We start from the raw sequence: 15,561 nt of genomic DNA on the forward strand, positions 1-15,561 counted from the left end.
AAGCTGGAGCTAGTGCGAGTCTGCCTACTCTGGGGGCTGGATGGCTCACGCCCAGCTGCAGTACAGACATACCTTCAGCATCTAAAGTAAAGCAGGTTCCCCCAACCCTCCAGTTCGACCAGGGTGCAACTCTGACTTTCAGGCAGCACCTGCACCAGCTCACAACGCCAAATTTGCAGTGCCGACGTTAGAACTCAACAGTCATTATTGAAACATGATTCAGTATGAAACTGTTTTATTCTCAAAGCAAATTGGCAGCATGCCCACTAGGCCTAGCTAAAACACCACCAGAGACACCAGCTGTCCACTGTAGCTCCCCGAGCTTTTTAAACTCCTGCCTCCACAATCATTAACCTACTGAGCCAAGCTCGTCAGAAAACAAACATTTTTCAAACTCTGGGGTTTTTTTGTAAAAAAAAAAAATTAATTTTGAACAAAACTCCCTGACAGCCTCTATTGCTAGATTCCCCTGTTCCTGCACAGCTTGCAGTGAGGAACAATCCCCAAGAGGCCTTTGCTGTGCGGGCATATTATGCAGTTAGGCCATGCCCACTTCCCTATATAACGGTGCTGCCCTTAGTATATTTTAATACCACCACCACAGATGAACGTCACTCACATTTCACGCCCTCGCAGTTGCCTGATTCACATGCGGAATCCGTTTCCACACCAGGAACTCAATTTGACACAACATCCCTGACTAACATCCCTATTTCGCAGATGAGAAAACTGAGGTAGAGAGATTAATTGATTTTTTCTGAGGCCTCACAGCGAGTCATAGCCTGGCTTAGAGCAACCAAATTCCTAGCTCCCATAGCTGAGCTCCACCAATCTCACTTGCCTTTTAATATTTTCAAATACTTAACTGTGGATTTTGTATCCATTATTCTCCCCTTGCTCAGCTTGAGCAACTGGGCTGGAGGCTGGGAAACGCCAAGAGGGAAGGAACTTTCCTCCTCAAGCAGTGAAGCAACAGCGATGCAGGTCTGCAGCTGCCACGCCAATTTAATGGCTAGGGCAGCAGCTCTCTTTCATAGGTAGAAGAGACTAGAGGATCTTCATAGCATCAAATCTCTTGGTCTGTCTCTCTGGGCTCTGTACCATACTGGGGACGTCACTGACCTCCCCAGCCCGCTCCACAACCTCTCCAAATTCTTTCCTTCCCTATGCACAGTGACACTGTTGCTACAAAGACCTTTTGCACTTCACAGCGGGGGGAAGGTTTGCCCTTGGATTAGTAAATACAGCCAAACTATTTTCTCGTGCAGCATGTTTACGTGGACTGGGCAGGGGGAAGAAGGGCTGTTTTATGTCTGAAATGGAAATGGCTTGGCAGAACAGTTGGTGAACTCATTACCTATTTAGTGTTAAGACACTACTTTATGGGTCTGGTAAATAAAACCCACTTACATGAACCAGACCATGTGGTGTGCTCTCTGATCAATATGTTATCACTGGAGGAGGGTGGGGAAGAATGCTGCCCTCAAGGACCAAAACAAAGATATAATTTCTTGACTGGACAGATGGAGGGACAGTATCTGATCTCATATTACACACTGCCATCTGGAAGACATTAAGCACAAACTGACCCCTACTTTATATGCCTCATTATTTGTCCTGTCAAAGTGCACTCTATCTGAATTCTAAGACATCCCTTATGGGTAAACATACACATGGAACCAAAAGCAACTATATATAAGTAACCCAAAAAGGTGCTTTGTAATTTGATTTGATTGCCGCTAAAGTGGAATAGCACTGAGCCATCTGTCTTGAAATACACTAAGTTTTGAACAGAATAATGAGGGATAGGAGGCAGACACTGTGTGTATGTGCACTGAAAAACTTTTCAAAGTAATATCAAAAAGCAACTGTGGAATAATTATATACAAAATGCTGTAAAAGCAACAGCAGTAACATGGCTTTATTAGGCTAAATAAGCAAGCATAAATTATGCATAACAGAGGGTGTTGGAAGGTGAGTCACCACTAATCGATAAATGTAACAAACATTTTGCTCCATTGTTTTAAACATCCTCCTTGGTCAAGAAGCACCTGATTCTGATTTTATTTACACCAGTTTTAAATCCAGAGTAATCCTGTTAACTTTAATTATATTGTTTGTTTTATACCAGTATGAGATTTTTACTGCCTTACTTTTGTTTGTTTGGAATGGGAGTTTAAGAAGTGAGCTCTAGCCACACTGAGCTTGAACACTCTTCTTCCAGGAGGTGAAGAGGTGACGTTCACAGAAGTTATAGCAGATCTATCGCCATGACACTGCCAAGTGCCCAGGCAAGACAAATACATTGTTAGCAAATAGCAGGGAATGAACACAACAAGGAGTCTGGTGGCACCTTAAAGACTAACAAATTTATTTGGGCATAAGCTTTAGTGGGTAAAAAGCCTCACTTCTTCTGATCCAGGGAATGAGAGTTGCCAAGAATAACAGGCACACAGGTACAAAGAAGATAACTTGGCTTTGATGTCTAAATTAATCATTGTTCTTATTTTCTCTTCTTATCAATCAATCTCAACAAGAACCAACCTGTGCAGTGATTTTTTAAGAACATTGAGTTTAATAAAGTTCTCTGGTTACAGGTTCACTCTAATTGCTCAGTGTATTACTCGCTTGCCTTTTAATGCACTTTGACAATGGATTGAAGGGATTTCTAGTTTCATGCTAAATACTTCTATCCCCAATTGCCATTTTGTTACCTCCTGCAACAATGTGTGGTGAATCACTGCTGATATCCTTGCACCTTCCACACTGACATTATACAGAGCTCAAGTCTAGCCCAGACTAAACTGATCCCTACACACTGTACTCCTCAGCAGAAAATTTGCACTGCTACCCAGCATAGATTGGGGCAATCACAAATAATTATAGTATTAAGCAATAATACTCCTATTAAATCACGTTAACATGAAAAAGTCTGTGGCAGTAACTTCTGGGAAGAAATGAGAAAAATCAATCTAACATCAAAAAATGGTACCTCCCCCCATGTCAAAATCTTATGAAACCATTTCTTCTATTTGATACAATTAACCTTAAACTTAGCATCCATGGGAGGAAGACAGACATACCTCTGACTTATAGGAGTTCATGAGGTTTTCAGGAAGCTAATAATGAAGATACCACAGGAGATTGATCTTCCTGAATGTTTCTAAAATAATAGCTAGTTGGCACTGTAGATCTGTCTGTCTGTCTCTGTAGGGGCACAAACTAAACATCCACCCAAAGGAAGCATTTCTAGATGCTGCTGAAATTGATGTTGTAACCCTTTCTTATTCCTCTGCTGTCAGAAAGAAGCTCATAGCTTCAACTCATTAACAGTTCATTCTCTTTCCAACAGGCTCATCATTATGGTAGAAATTCAGAATTATAATGATGAGGAAACCTAAATCAGTGTAAACAGTAACCAATTACGTTTGTAAAGGAGCCATCGATGAAATCTGCATATTAATTAAAACCTTGCAGTGACAGCAGGAAGAAATCACTAACTTCTCATCCTTATCTCCCCAAAAACATATGCTAATTACCCTTAAGTTGTTAGGAAGAGTTTTGTTTAACTTGCCTCTTTTCAACCTCAATTCTCCCTATTGTGAATTAAAGTAATATATTATTTGAAATAGCAGAGGGAAAAAAAGACGGGTTAAATTTTTAAAATGTCAATGTGATTTAGGAGCCTAACCCCTAGTCTACACTAAAGGCAAGGCAAGCGTGGGAGTCCCGGGGGGGCCTGTCTGGGGGCGGGAGTGTGAATAGGGGCCAGGGGACAGGGAACAAGGGGGATTGGATAGGCATGCTCTTAGTCCCATTTTCAAAATTATTAGGCAGTTAGGAGCCTAAAATTCATTGGCTGTATATTCCTTAGGGCCTAAGTCACTTTTGAAAATGACTTAGATGTTTAAGAAAATTTAACCCTAAAACTACATCTACTGTTGAAAGTTTAAAACATGGAACTCCTATGCCTCAGCCCTTCCTTTCTTGAAAGTTCAACTGCAAACAATATAGGTAAGAGCAACAGTAATCTGCTCACATCACTAAAAAAGCAGCATATAATAAAAACTGGAATTTCCAATCCACTCCAGATAATTAACTTTGTTAATATCAGCATAATTCCAGCAAAGAATCTGGCAAATTTAAATATTAGGAGAAGAGGTCTAAACATGAAGGGCCAACTCACCTTGTGCTGAGAAAAAGGTGTAAGTTAATAAAGGTATAAATTGCATTTGTCTGTGCCACCAGCCTTTGCTGTGCCCCAGGGGGACTCACTCGCCCGGGGGAGGAATATGCTACCTTTCTTTGCAGATTCTATTTGAGGGGGCAGCTTTAAATTCTGCCATAGATTCTACACACGCTTCAGTGACAGACTGCCAAGAAGAGGCACTGAAACGGCTGGATGCACTAGACATACCCCTATCCCAAAACCAGTGGCTAGTACCCTCCATGACACAAGGAAGTTTTCAGTTGCTTTTCATCACCACGACTGTAATGAGACCCTTACTGTACCTTGCTGCAGTCAACTCAGCAGCACCCAGAGCAGCAACATTTTCACAAGGCAGAGAATCAGCTAACAGTTGTTTGGAAGAATCAGTGGAAGAAGCCAATTTTATGACATCACCTGGCACAGGAGAACTGTATAAAAAAAAAGAAAGAAAGAGATATGGAAAAATGGCACAGTTCGAGGTCTTTGTAGAATTACAATTGCTTTTAATCCCTACATCTGGAGACATTGTTTAGCATACGTAGTCTATAGCAACCTTACGTATATGTTTCCATGTGCATTACCTAATGCAGGGAAAGAGCTTTTTTAAAATCACGGATGTGCATGGCTCAACTGTCTAGTCTTTGTGTGTGCACATGCCTGTTTGAAGTCAACAGGACTTTGGCCTGCATAAAGACTGCCTTATTGCATAATAGTGAGACAATGTCAGTTTTGCTTACAATGCATGGGGAAATAAACTAGTGTTTGACAATAGAAATAGCAATATTTCCTTATGCTGAGATTCAGAAGAACTTCTTTCAAACCAACAAGGCAGAGCTGCACACACAAGGGTGAGGAGTGGCTGGGATGTAGTGGGAGCACTAGGAGAAACTGAGTCAGCCAGAATTCCACCTGGAGCTCCCAGTGGGTGAACACTGTAGCAGCAGCTCCAGCCATCCTTGCAATGGGTACAAAGCCCACTCTCTCCCCACACTGCTACCAGTTCCATTAGCTGCCAGAGGGAGAGCAACTCTGGTCACTTCACGCTTTATTTTCTGGTCATCTCAGGACTGTGCCTGGCTACAACAAAGGGGCACAGAACATGGGAGGGTTCCTTCTGCCATTGTCCCACATCCTCTTGCATATCACAGAATCATACAAATGTAGGGCTGGGCTGGAAGGTACCTGTAGAGGTTGTCTAGTCGCACTGAGGCAGGACCAAGTATACCTATATATACACCGAGTATATCCATGCACAGCAGGACACAATCTGGATCTAAAATCTTATTAATACTTTCTGGTGTGTAAGTGCTGAGCAGATGGATCAAAGTCATGTTACGTACCAAACACATTATCAAATCCATAAGGAAAGAGCCTTCTCTGAGGAAGTTATTTCTGTGAAGTCACCAGAGTCACTGTACCGCCACAAACCACAAGAGAGCAACGCCTTCGGAATTTATTATGGACTCCTTTTGTCAAATTTGCCCAGATCCTCAAAAGGTATTTGAAATCAATGGGAGTTAGGGTAAATATCTTTGAGGATCTGAGCCATAAAGACCCAAACCTTGGGAGATGCCAAGTAGCTCCAACACCCATTGAAGTCAATGGGAATTGCAGATGCTCAGTAATACTTAGTAAACTGAGGACTCCAGTTCCACATTTGGACATTGAGAATTGATCCTGAACAAGAGTGCCTAAGGCTGTGTTTACACTACAGATCTTACAGTGGCACAGCAGTACCGCAGCAGCTGCACTGCTGTAAGGTGCCCGTGTAGCCGCTCTGTGCCAACAGGAGAGAGCTCTCCTGTGGGCATAATTAAGCCACCCCCAACGAGCGACGGAAGCTATGTCAGCAGGAGAGCATTTCCTGCCAACACAGCACAGTCCACACTGGCACTTTTGTCGGTGAAAGTTATGTCCGCCATGGGAGTGGTTTTTTCACACCCCCGACTGGCAAAAAAATTTTCCGACAAAAGTGCGAGTGTAGACATAGCCGAAGTTTCAAGTTGGGCTCCCTATTTCTGACCCAGTTCTGCTCTCTGAAATATGCCCATATTACTCCCATTGATATCAAGTGAATGGAAGCTTCGAGCATGCGGACTCAGCCAAAACCTGATGCTAGGAAAAGGGTATGAACCTACATGTAATAGCTGGAAGATGACCATGTGGACAGATATAATTCCAAATGCTAATATTTCACACCAAAAACAAACAAACTTGACAAATGTTTTACCAGTAGAATGTTCCTTCCATAGATAAGCTGAGATCTAGCTGCTAAACAAGATACTGTACAGTAGTACAATTTAGTTTAAAAGGACACAACAAGGAGTTAAACTGCACTGTAATGATGCAATATTATATTGGCACTGTCTAAAAGTTACCATCTGAACATATCATTATTTTCATATATTTTTAACCAAAATGTAAAGTAACAGACTCATACGAGAAAAATAATTGGTAAAACTTTTTTTTAAAAGTGTAGGATGTCCTTACAATTGCGTCCCTTACTGAGCTAGTGTTTTCTTCTACTTTTCATTTCCTGTTGTACTTATGGTCACATTCTGAACCCATTCATGTTGGTGTAAACAGAGAACCCCCAATAACTTCAGTGGAGTCTTCCTCAACTTACACCAATGCCAAGGGGAGCAGAACTGACCCATTGTGCTGAACTAAATTTCAAAATGACAACTTACCACATTTGCCTGTTTTTGAAAGGTGTAATATTACTTTTATGCAACTATTGGTAGAAAGCTAGATGAACAAAGGTCCTCATTATCCCAGGTTAACATCACCTCAGGGATCAGCTCTTGAAAGGAAATGTTTTGCCAAGATGTTGTAGATTCCAAAGTTTTCTAGTTTAGTTGGTAGAAGGGAGTGTCTTTGCCTTTATTGAAAAAGGGGATATATCTTTTTTATTAATAAAATGGATATTGACCTTGAGTGTCATCTCTGCAGTTGGTCATAGGCCATTTCTTACATCGGTGTTGTACACATTTTTAAAAACTGAGCCCCATCCAGAAAAGTGAAACCAGCTGCTCTTCTGCTACAAGCCTGCTAAGTGCTGGGCTATTAAAGGACTAAACATCTTAAATTATATCTCTATGTCCCCCAGTTAGTTCAAGGGGTCCCATTCCTACACTAGCTTGGAAAATGCAGGTGCAGAGCTTCTTAATATGATGATACTTCCTCTCCTTTCTTACATGCTTTGATTTGCCATAGTATAGTTAACATTGTTGACATTTAAAGTATCATCATTGGTATCCATGTTAGCACCTATTGAAGTGAATGTCATCAGACCTCTTTTAGGCTCTTTGCAAACTCAGGCAGATGTGTCTTCATTCATTATATTTGCCTTACATTTTAAAGATTTGCTTTGGCAATGGCAACAGGGGTTTGTTTATTTTTCAAATGAAAGCTGAACCTCTCGAGAACAACTGGGAGGTCTGTGTGTGGTCCCCCATCCAACCTCACCTCCTCATCTTTTGCACAATCACAAGGTGGAGCATCTTCCCTTTTGGGAAACACTCCCTTCAAAGGGGAAGAAGTTGGTGGATTTTAAGTATTCACTAAGTGTGCAAGTTTAACTAATTAGCTCACCTTTGTACACTGCTTTGTGGTATTAAGAGCTAGGTAAGTGCTGAGTATTATAACAATTATTGACAACACAGTCACTAAGAGTCTTCTGTAGGTACACAGAAAAGTACAGCACAGGTCATGGCTCTGAAAGCTTTCTCACATTGCCATGCTGATGTACCTGAATCTTCCATAACCTGGAGGGACCAACTGTAGAGATAAGAAGCAGATTACATTTCCATTCTCATTCAGTCGTTTGTATCTCTTTGATTCTGACAACAACAGCAGACACCAATCCCCCTAGGAACAGAAGACCAAGAGCTTGACTGCACTGGCACTTTACAGTGCTGCAACTTTCTCACTCAGGGGTGTGAAAAAACACCCCCCTGAGCGCTGCAAGTTTCAGCGCTGCAAAGTGCCAGTGTAGACAGTGCACCAACTCTGCGAGCCATGCTCCCAGCACTGGGAGCTATTCCCCTTGTGGAGGTGGGGTTTTTTTAGAGCGATCTCTCTCCCAGCGCTGTGCCGCAACTACACAAGCTACGTTAAAGCACTGCCGGTGAAGACGTGCCCCAAGTCTTTTCACACAGGTCACAAACTGTACAACTTGAAACCCCTTTTGAAACAGAAAAGATGGTAGTGAAGCAGTTTATTACAAAGCCACTCTACTGGACACTGGTCTAATAATAAAGGGAACCCAAAAAAGCCTTCCATCTAGTTCCACAACAGAAATTCTTTTAAATCAGAGCCATATTAGCCTAATGCACCCCTTTCAGATTACCACCACCACGAGTCCCTCACACTACTAAGAAGTCTTTCAGGACAACTTTATCTCAGCATAAACTCTGCATAGGGTGATCAATAAGGCCTCTTTCCATTCTATTGACTGAGTTCTGGGTCGAGTGGAATCTACTAAAGAGATCTACTAAAAATTACTTCCAAATTCTGCTTATGGCTAGCATGACTGAAATATTTTTCAAAGGAAAAATACTTCACAGTTTAACAACCAGCTGCTTAATAACAGCTGCAGCTAGCACACTATAAATTCAGTCAAAAGACCAAAGGGCTCAGTTTGCAATCAGTATGTCACCCGGCTAAAACTTCTACCAACAAGTGTCCTTGGTCTCTAGTGTTTCACAGTTTTAATCTTAAGGTATTTGCTTGCCCTTGAGGAGATGCATTTTCAAATCATTGCTGGGGAGGCACATACATAAAGTCACTAATGAGTCTCTCAGATGAAGTTTGCCCCAAATTCCTGATGTGCATTAAATATAAATGAATAGCGAATAACGGCATGCGTCTGTGATATTTCTTCTATTTGAGAGACTCAAGTCCTGCTTTAATAAAAAAAAATGCAGCTGATTTTGACACAGGTAAATTTTTATTTTTTAAATAAGTAAAAGCAAGGTTTAAGTGGTTTGCTGACATGTGACAATGAGTACTAGCAGGAATGAGCTGACTCATCAGGGATGAATATAGCTTTGCTTACAAAATTAGGGCTAAATATTGTCTTGGATCCATGTACAGGTCTCCCATTGTTATCCACAATATCTGTACCCTAAACCAGGGGTGCCCAACCTATGGCCTGTGGGCCGCACATGACCCACCAGAGCATTTCATAAGGTCCGGGGTCTGCTTCAAGAAAATACACTAATGGATGATTCATAAGCATTTTGTCGTGACTTTTACATCATTTTAGTTTACACAAGTGTGTAAATAGACAATACCGTACCTAGAAACAACCTATCTAAATACATATGAAACAAGCTGAACTTAAAATATGTCAGTACCAGTGACTTTAAATCCTATTAAAATATGTAGCATCTGTTTGGCCCACACTAGGTTGTGCTTTGGTTTATGTGGCCCTCCTGTGTAATAAGGTTGGGCATCACTGCCCTAAACAACAATTTTACACTAAAGTTTTTAAAAATCTTGAAGTCAGGAGGTTATGGGGAGAAGGAGAGAGAATCCTCCAGGCTGATAAATACTTTCCCCTTTATTCCTTCCCCTTCATGTTCTTTCAATTCAGAAGGGTTGGCTACGGCACCCTTTGCAGTCTGTCAATAACAGGCTCAGGTTTGCTCTGGCAAAACCAGTAAGTGTCCAAGTCCTGCTATCCTCCAGTTATCTGCATATTCCATTGCTGCTCTTAATATCATGCAGCCCTGTGTGACTGCCTGTTTTTCACATATGGTAAATCCAGCCCTGCTTGAAGTGATTAAGGAAAATGCTGAAGAGTAACACAAAATACTTATAAAGGGAGAACTGAGCAGTGTTTGTGTTGTTGGCCCAGCATATTTTTAGAGAAGAGGTATAGGAAGGAAATGTTGTCTAGTGGTTAGAACAGGGGCTGGGATACAAGACTCCTTGAGTTAATAGTAATACCATATATATAACTCAGGACTGATATTAGGCCAATCAGTCTCTCTGAGCCTCAGCTTACCTGTGTACAAAATATGTGCAACAGTACTCACCAATGCCAAGGCTGTTGTGAGGGTTAATGATATAATGCCTGTAAGTGTCTTATTAGTATACCACATATTAGCAACATTTTGTAATGGGAAGAGGTCCAGTAGCCCATCTAAGTTAGTCCAGCTATCTGTCTAGATTGCTTAATGTTCCTTTTGTTTCAATAAGTGCTTGACTCAGGCCTTCTAGGATAGAGGCAGAGTTTTAGCTTCTCTTGCTTTCTTTGGAAGTTTACTCCACAAATTAGTTACCCTTGATGATATCAAGATTGAATTGAGGGCAGAACAGCGAGATAAGCTGCTGTAATTACTCTGCACACCCCTAAATACTTTTATTCTTTAAAAAGGAAAATGACATTTTATGATCTCTGAGATTCCTATAAAGATTATTCAACAGGCTTAAGAGAGAACAAGCCATTTCTGTGCTGGTGTCAAAAGGAGACAGTATCTCACTCTGATAAACAAATCAAAAGTGTTAACTCAACAGCAGTGAAGGACAAATAACATTCTCCTTCCTCTATAATACCTTCTTCAAGGACATTTAGGAGAGGTCTCTTAAGTGTTATAGCAGAAGGACAGCGACTACTAAGGTTAGTTCTCCTTAGTATACACCGAGTCATGTTTTTGTAACAAATGCTGAAGTTTAGAGCATGGCTTATATTTCCTAATTAACTAAAATGAAGCCAATGTAACTTTTAATTATCCAAAGTTTTAACAAATATGCTGTTATTTAGAAGAGCTAACAAATATTTATTGGTGCTTTAAATGCAACAGAAGAATCTCCCATCAGATCCTGCACGTATCTCCCTTCACACAGTACTGGTAGTGCCTAAAAACCTCAACCAGTTTGGGTCCCATTGTGCTAGACGCTGTAAAAACAGACAAGACATAACAAATGAATGGGACAAATAAGAGGGTCAGGGTGGGACAGGGCAGATGGGGTGTTGGAATTATTAATAATGTTTGAAAATATGAATACGGGAAAGTCCTAACACCAATTTAGCCATTTTTTTATTACATTCAAAGGCCAAAAGGTACTTTATGCAGTTGCGCTAAACATGCCCCAAAAGCCTACATAATAAGCAATTTACTATATTCAAACAGTAACAAAACATTTATAAGCATTTGATTAAGACACTTACAAACGGGTTAAACCCAGGGATGCTTAGACCCATATTGGCTGGCTCCAACGTGGTTAGGCAGGTATTAGCAATGAACCATTTAAGTGTTTACTTTTTTATACCCTTTAATAAACAAGTGATGTCATTGCCAATTACTGATTTCAGCAAAAACCAATTTGGTTATTCACCCTTATTTCCAGTCTTAATTCAGATAAAAATTTACAACCTCCTTTCTTCCAAGGCCCTTCCTCCCCCCCTTCTTGCTGTTCAACAGTTTTCCCATTGCACTTGGGTTCACACAGGCTTTAACACTGGTGTGTGGGTTGGGGAAGAGCTATGTTGGCTTATTTTAAGACAAATTTTCTTTCTTTGATTTAACCATCTGCAGTCACCTCAAAGGCCTTCTTTTTAGAAATTTCCCCTTATCTCATTAGTTATTCTTTGAACCAAACATTTGCCATACTTTTCCCCGTTTGGCTTTATAACTCATTATTTTTAAGGCCTTCCTTCTACAGCACTTGCTAGTCCAGGTCTTTCTTTACAACACAAATACATTTCCTTAACCAAACTTAAGTTAACTAATTCTTTAATTTTATACTTATCCTATATGGGTAACAAATATAATATGTTGTTCCGACAAATATAACAATATCCTGGACAAATCTTACTGAGTTTAATACCTTGGGGTCCATTGTATTAAATATCCAATTGTTTATGAGTTATTGTGAGATTGTATGTATCTTTAGGACAAGGGGGTATGCTAATATGATTCTTCCAGCTATCATCCCTTTGAAGCCACTCCCTGGAGAGGGGTTCAGTTATACTAGTTCAAACTGAATTCTCCAGGAACTAACAGACAAAGAAAGGGTTTTTGGACAAATAGCCTGGTTTTAAACAGGCTCAGGGGTTTTATTCCAATCCAGAAAACGGACTTCTTAGGGAAGGGTTGGAAGATAGACACTGACGAGAGCCCATGTGGAGATGGGTGTGTGAGAGAAATCTCTGGTAAACTTAGTAGAACACACGTAGGTTCTTTCATTGTTTTTAATATATATTTTTCTGTAGCATTTTTACCTTAAGGATAAAATATGCTTGCTTGGAAGAACTGTGTGATAACAGAGCTGTAGCAATTACACCATGTCAGGTCTCTGAGGAGAGGAGAGAAGTGAAGCAGGCCTGCTTAGGCAGACTGTCTTTTGCTGGAAATAATACAGTGAAGGCAGGGAACTGTGCAGCCTGGAAATATCCCAGTCAGAAGGGACAGAGATGTGGGTCTCCACCCAAGAAAGGCAACAGCTGGGGAGCCGGAAGTCTAGGAATAGGTGCCCTTGCTGAACCACTAAGGAAAAGTACAGGTGCAGTGGCCCTGAACTGTGCCAGCTGTCCCTAACATTCCTTCTCTAACTATTCTTTTCTCTACCATTCACCAGAAGCCATAATTCTTGCCAGGTTACGAATACTGGCTTCTGTGGAAATAATTCTGATGTCACAAATGTATGATGCCTTCATATGAGGAATAAGCAGCCAGAGCAGAGAAATTCTTCAGAAACAAAGATCCTCAACCAGAATGTCATGGACGCTAGGTGACTGTGTAGAAGAGAATGGATAGGCAGCAAGAACCCTCTACCCAGTGCTTACAGCTCCGCACAGTGACTGGGCACAATTGCTATATGTGCAAGAGCACAATTAGTGTCACCTGTAGCATTAGCTATCCCAAAGGAAGTCAGGTGGTGGGAGAGATAAGCAGCAAAGTTGGCCTGGCTCAAAGGGCAACACAAACTATAACTTCCAAATGGTTGGCATAGTAGCTGGACTCCTCAGAAGCTCTTTAAGAAAAGTCTGCCTGAAACACTAGGCTTCCTGAAATCCCTCCTGGGATACAGCTCCACCCTGCTTCCACCCAACATAGTGGCTTCAAGGCACAAGGTAATCCTCTCTGTGTGCAAAATATCCTTGGTGACAAAGAATGGAAGGGAGATAAATGCAACAGTTGTATTGAATAGAAGCTGAATTGTTTCTAAGTAGAATCTTTTCAAATGATTTCCTCAAGGGAGATACCCATCTTCTAGAGACAACCCCAACTGAACTTATGTTGCATTTTGCAGTCCCTGCCAGTAATCACAAAATACCACATACTAACTGGAAGACAATGGCATCCCAGTCTCAGCAAATCAGAGCACCCAATAGCAAAGAGTAATTTTCTGAAGTGTTACTTTTCTGGCAGTATTTATGGAAATGCTGACATGATGAAGAAGTTCCCTCAGCAGGTAGTGATGTTAAGTCATAAATTACTTTAGGGCCTGGAATCCCTCTCAAATATTCCTTTCAAGCACATACCATTTTGGAAGTCCCTTCGTTTTTCTCTACCTCTATACTCAATTTACTATATTAATGTGAAAAAACACAATAAATCATTAAGATAGAAGAGAAAGTCTAATTGTATGGAACGTTATATTAGTATGATCAAGTTAAAAACTACAATTTAAGGTGGCATACCATAGTCAGTATGTACTTATAGTTTAAAAAAGCCTGTAAAGTAAATGTACTGAAAGAGCATCAAAGAGTAAAATACTTTTTGCTATGCCATCTGTAAATAGCAGTAAAAAGTTGTCTGAAATATTACAAATATAAATAACTGCACAAGATGAATAAGCATAATGCATTTGCTACATTACTGCCACAATAACTGTCAAATGTTACAGTTGTATTTCAGCTTTTTAGGACAGAGTACTCAGTCACGCTGTGATGTAATTTTTATAGAATTTAAAAGTCTCCAATTTATGAATAGTAAACTTGAGTCAGAAGTTTCATTGTGCAATATAACTAACCCCTAAGTCTCCATTGAACTGCTAAACACATGCTGATACGAGAGTCTAAAAGGAATCCAACCGCATTCTATAGCAATAGCCACAAAATCCAAGTCTTTTCAGCTACTTTGCGATAATGATAGTTAATCCCCATCTAATTCGAGACTCTTAAAAAGCTCAATATAGAGTTATATGAAAAGACAACATTCTACTCAATATGAATACTGAAGACATGTTACTCTTCAAAAGTGACTGGAGAACAGCGTGGAAGCAGCAAAAAAAGTGTGACATCTTTTATAAAGAGAAATAGAGTTTCCATGGCAGGACAGAAACAAACTACTTTTCATTTTTAATCCCCAAATGCTTTTTTTCAAAGTTATTTTAAAAAACACTCCATACAGAAGTTTAGTTGCATAATCATTTTTCTCAAACAATTCACACTTACCAGTGTCAAGAAATAATAGGCAGCTCTGCCATTCCAAATCATCCTCAGCTCAGAAATACAAAACAAAACAAAAACACGCCCACCAATTTAGCACAGATTCCTTTCGGAGAGCAATTTCTAAACTTCCATCCTTCCAGTCCAGACTTCAAAGTCAGACTTGAACGGGACGATTGACTTAACTATATCCACTGCTGAATCCACTGAAAGTAAAAACTTATCCCAGTCAGCCAAAGAAATATTCCAGAAACCTGTGTTTGGTGCTGCATTTCCAAAGTGCTTCTCTTCTGAATGGAAGGCTGTTTGAAAGTTGAAACACACAAAAGGCCAATGACTATAAAACTGGAGCCGTCTGACAAAGGCTCCTCCCATGAGGCTCCCCAAGGAAAGGCCAGTATCTAACAAACATGCAATTGCTCCAAAGGCATCTGATCCTGCTTGGGTCAAAGGAATGCAGGGCTGCGTTACTGTGGCACGCCTCTGCATTTCTGGACATTTACACCATGATTGAGAGGAAAGGATCTAATCGATCATTAAGCAAACTGCTCCTGAATTTGTAGGAATTTTGAGCTTGCTCTCTCTTACACACACACACACACTCTCACACACATAGTCTCTCTCTCTCTCATACACACACACACACACACACACACACACACACAGTAAGCCAGTGAGACTGACACGTGGTTTTCATTCTTTTCTCTTCAGTCTGTTACAAAGTTTCTTCCAAGACTTTTTGAGTCATGACAAGCTGATAGCTGTTTTGAGTTTTCACAACACTTTCCACTCTGTATGACACTAAAGACTTGTACAAATTAAATGATTACAAAATAAACAACAATCCGTGCAGCCAAGCCACACAACTTGATATTTAATTTTTAAAGACACTTCGTGGAACTCTTGATTGTTGATGTTGGCAGAGTGCTTGGCCTAACTTGAAAGA

The 15,561-nt window shown here is 40.5% G+C and overlaps 1 protein-coding gene across 12 annotated transcripts in view; it reads right to left on the reverse strand.

The window, feature by feature from the left end:
- TACC2 (transforming acidic coiled-coil containing protein 2) overlaps positions 1-15,561 on the reverse strand; it is a 184,373-nt gene that overhangs the window by 111,518 nt on the left and 57,294 nt on the right. For all 12 annotated transcript variants that reach the window (XM_034777951.1, XM_034777952.1, XM_034777959.1 and 9 more), the window contains one exon: positions 4,513-4,638. In XM_034777951.1, coding sequence (XP_034633842.1) covers positions 4,513-4,638 — 126 coding nt within the window. The remainder of the gene's footprint in view (positions 1-4,512; positions 4,639-15,561) is intronic.

This window comes from Trachemys scripta, chromosome 7, assembly GCF_013100865.1.
Source record: "Trachemys scripta elegans isolate TJP31775 chromosome 7, CAS_Tse_1.0, whole genome shotgun sequence".
Taxonomy (NCBI): domain Eukaryota; kingdom Metazoa; phylum Chordata; order Testudines; family Emydidae; genus Trachemys; species Trachemys scripta.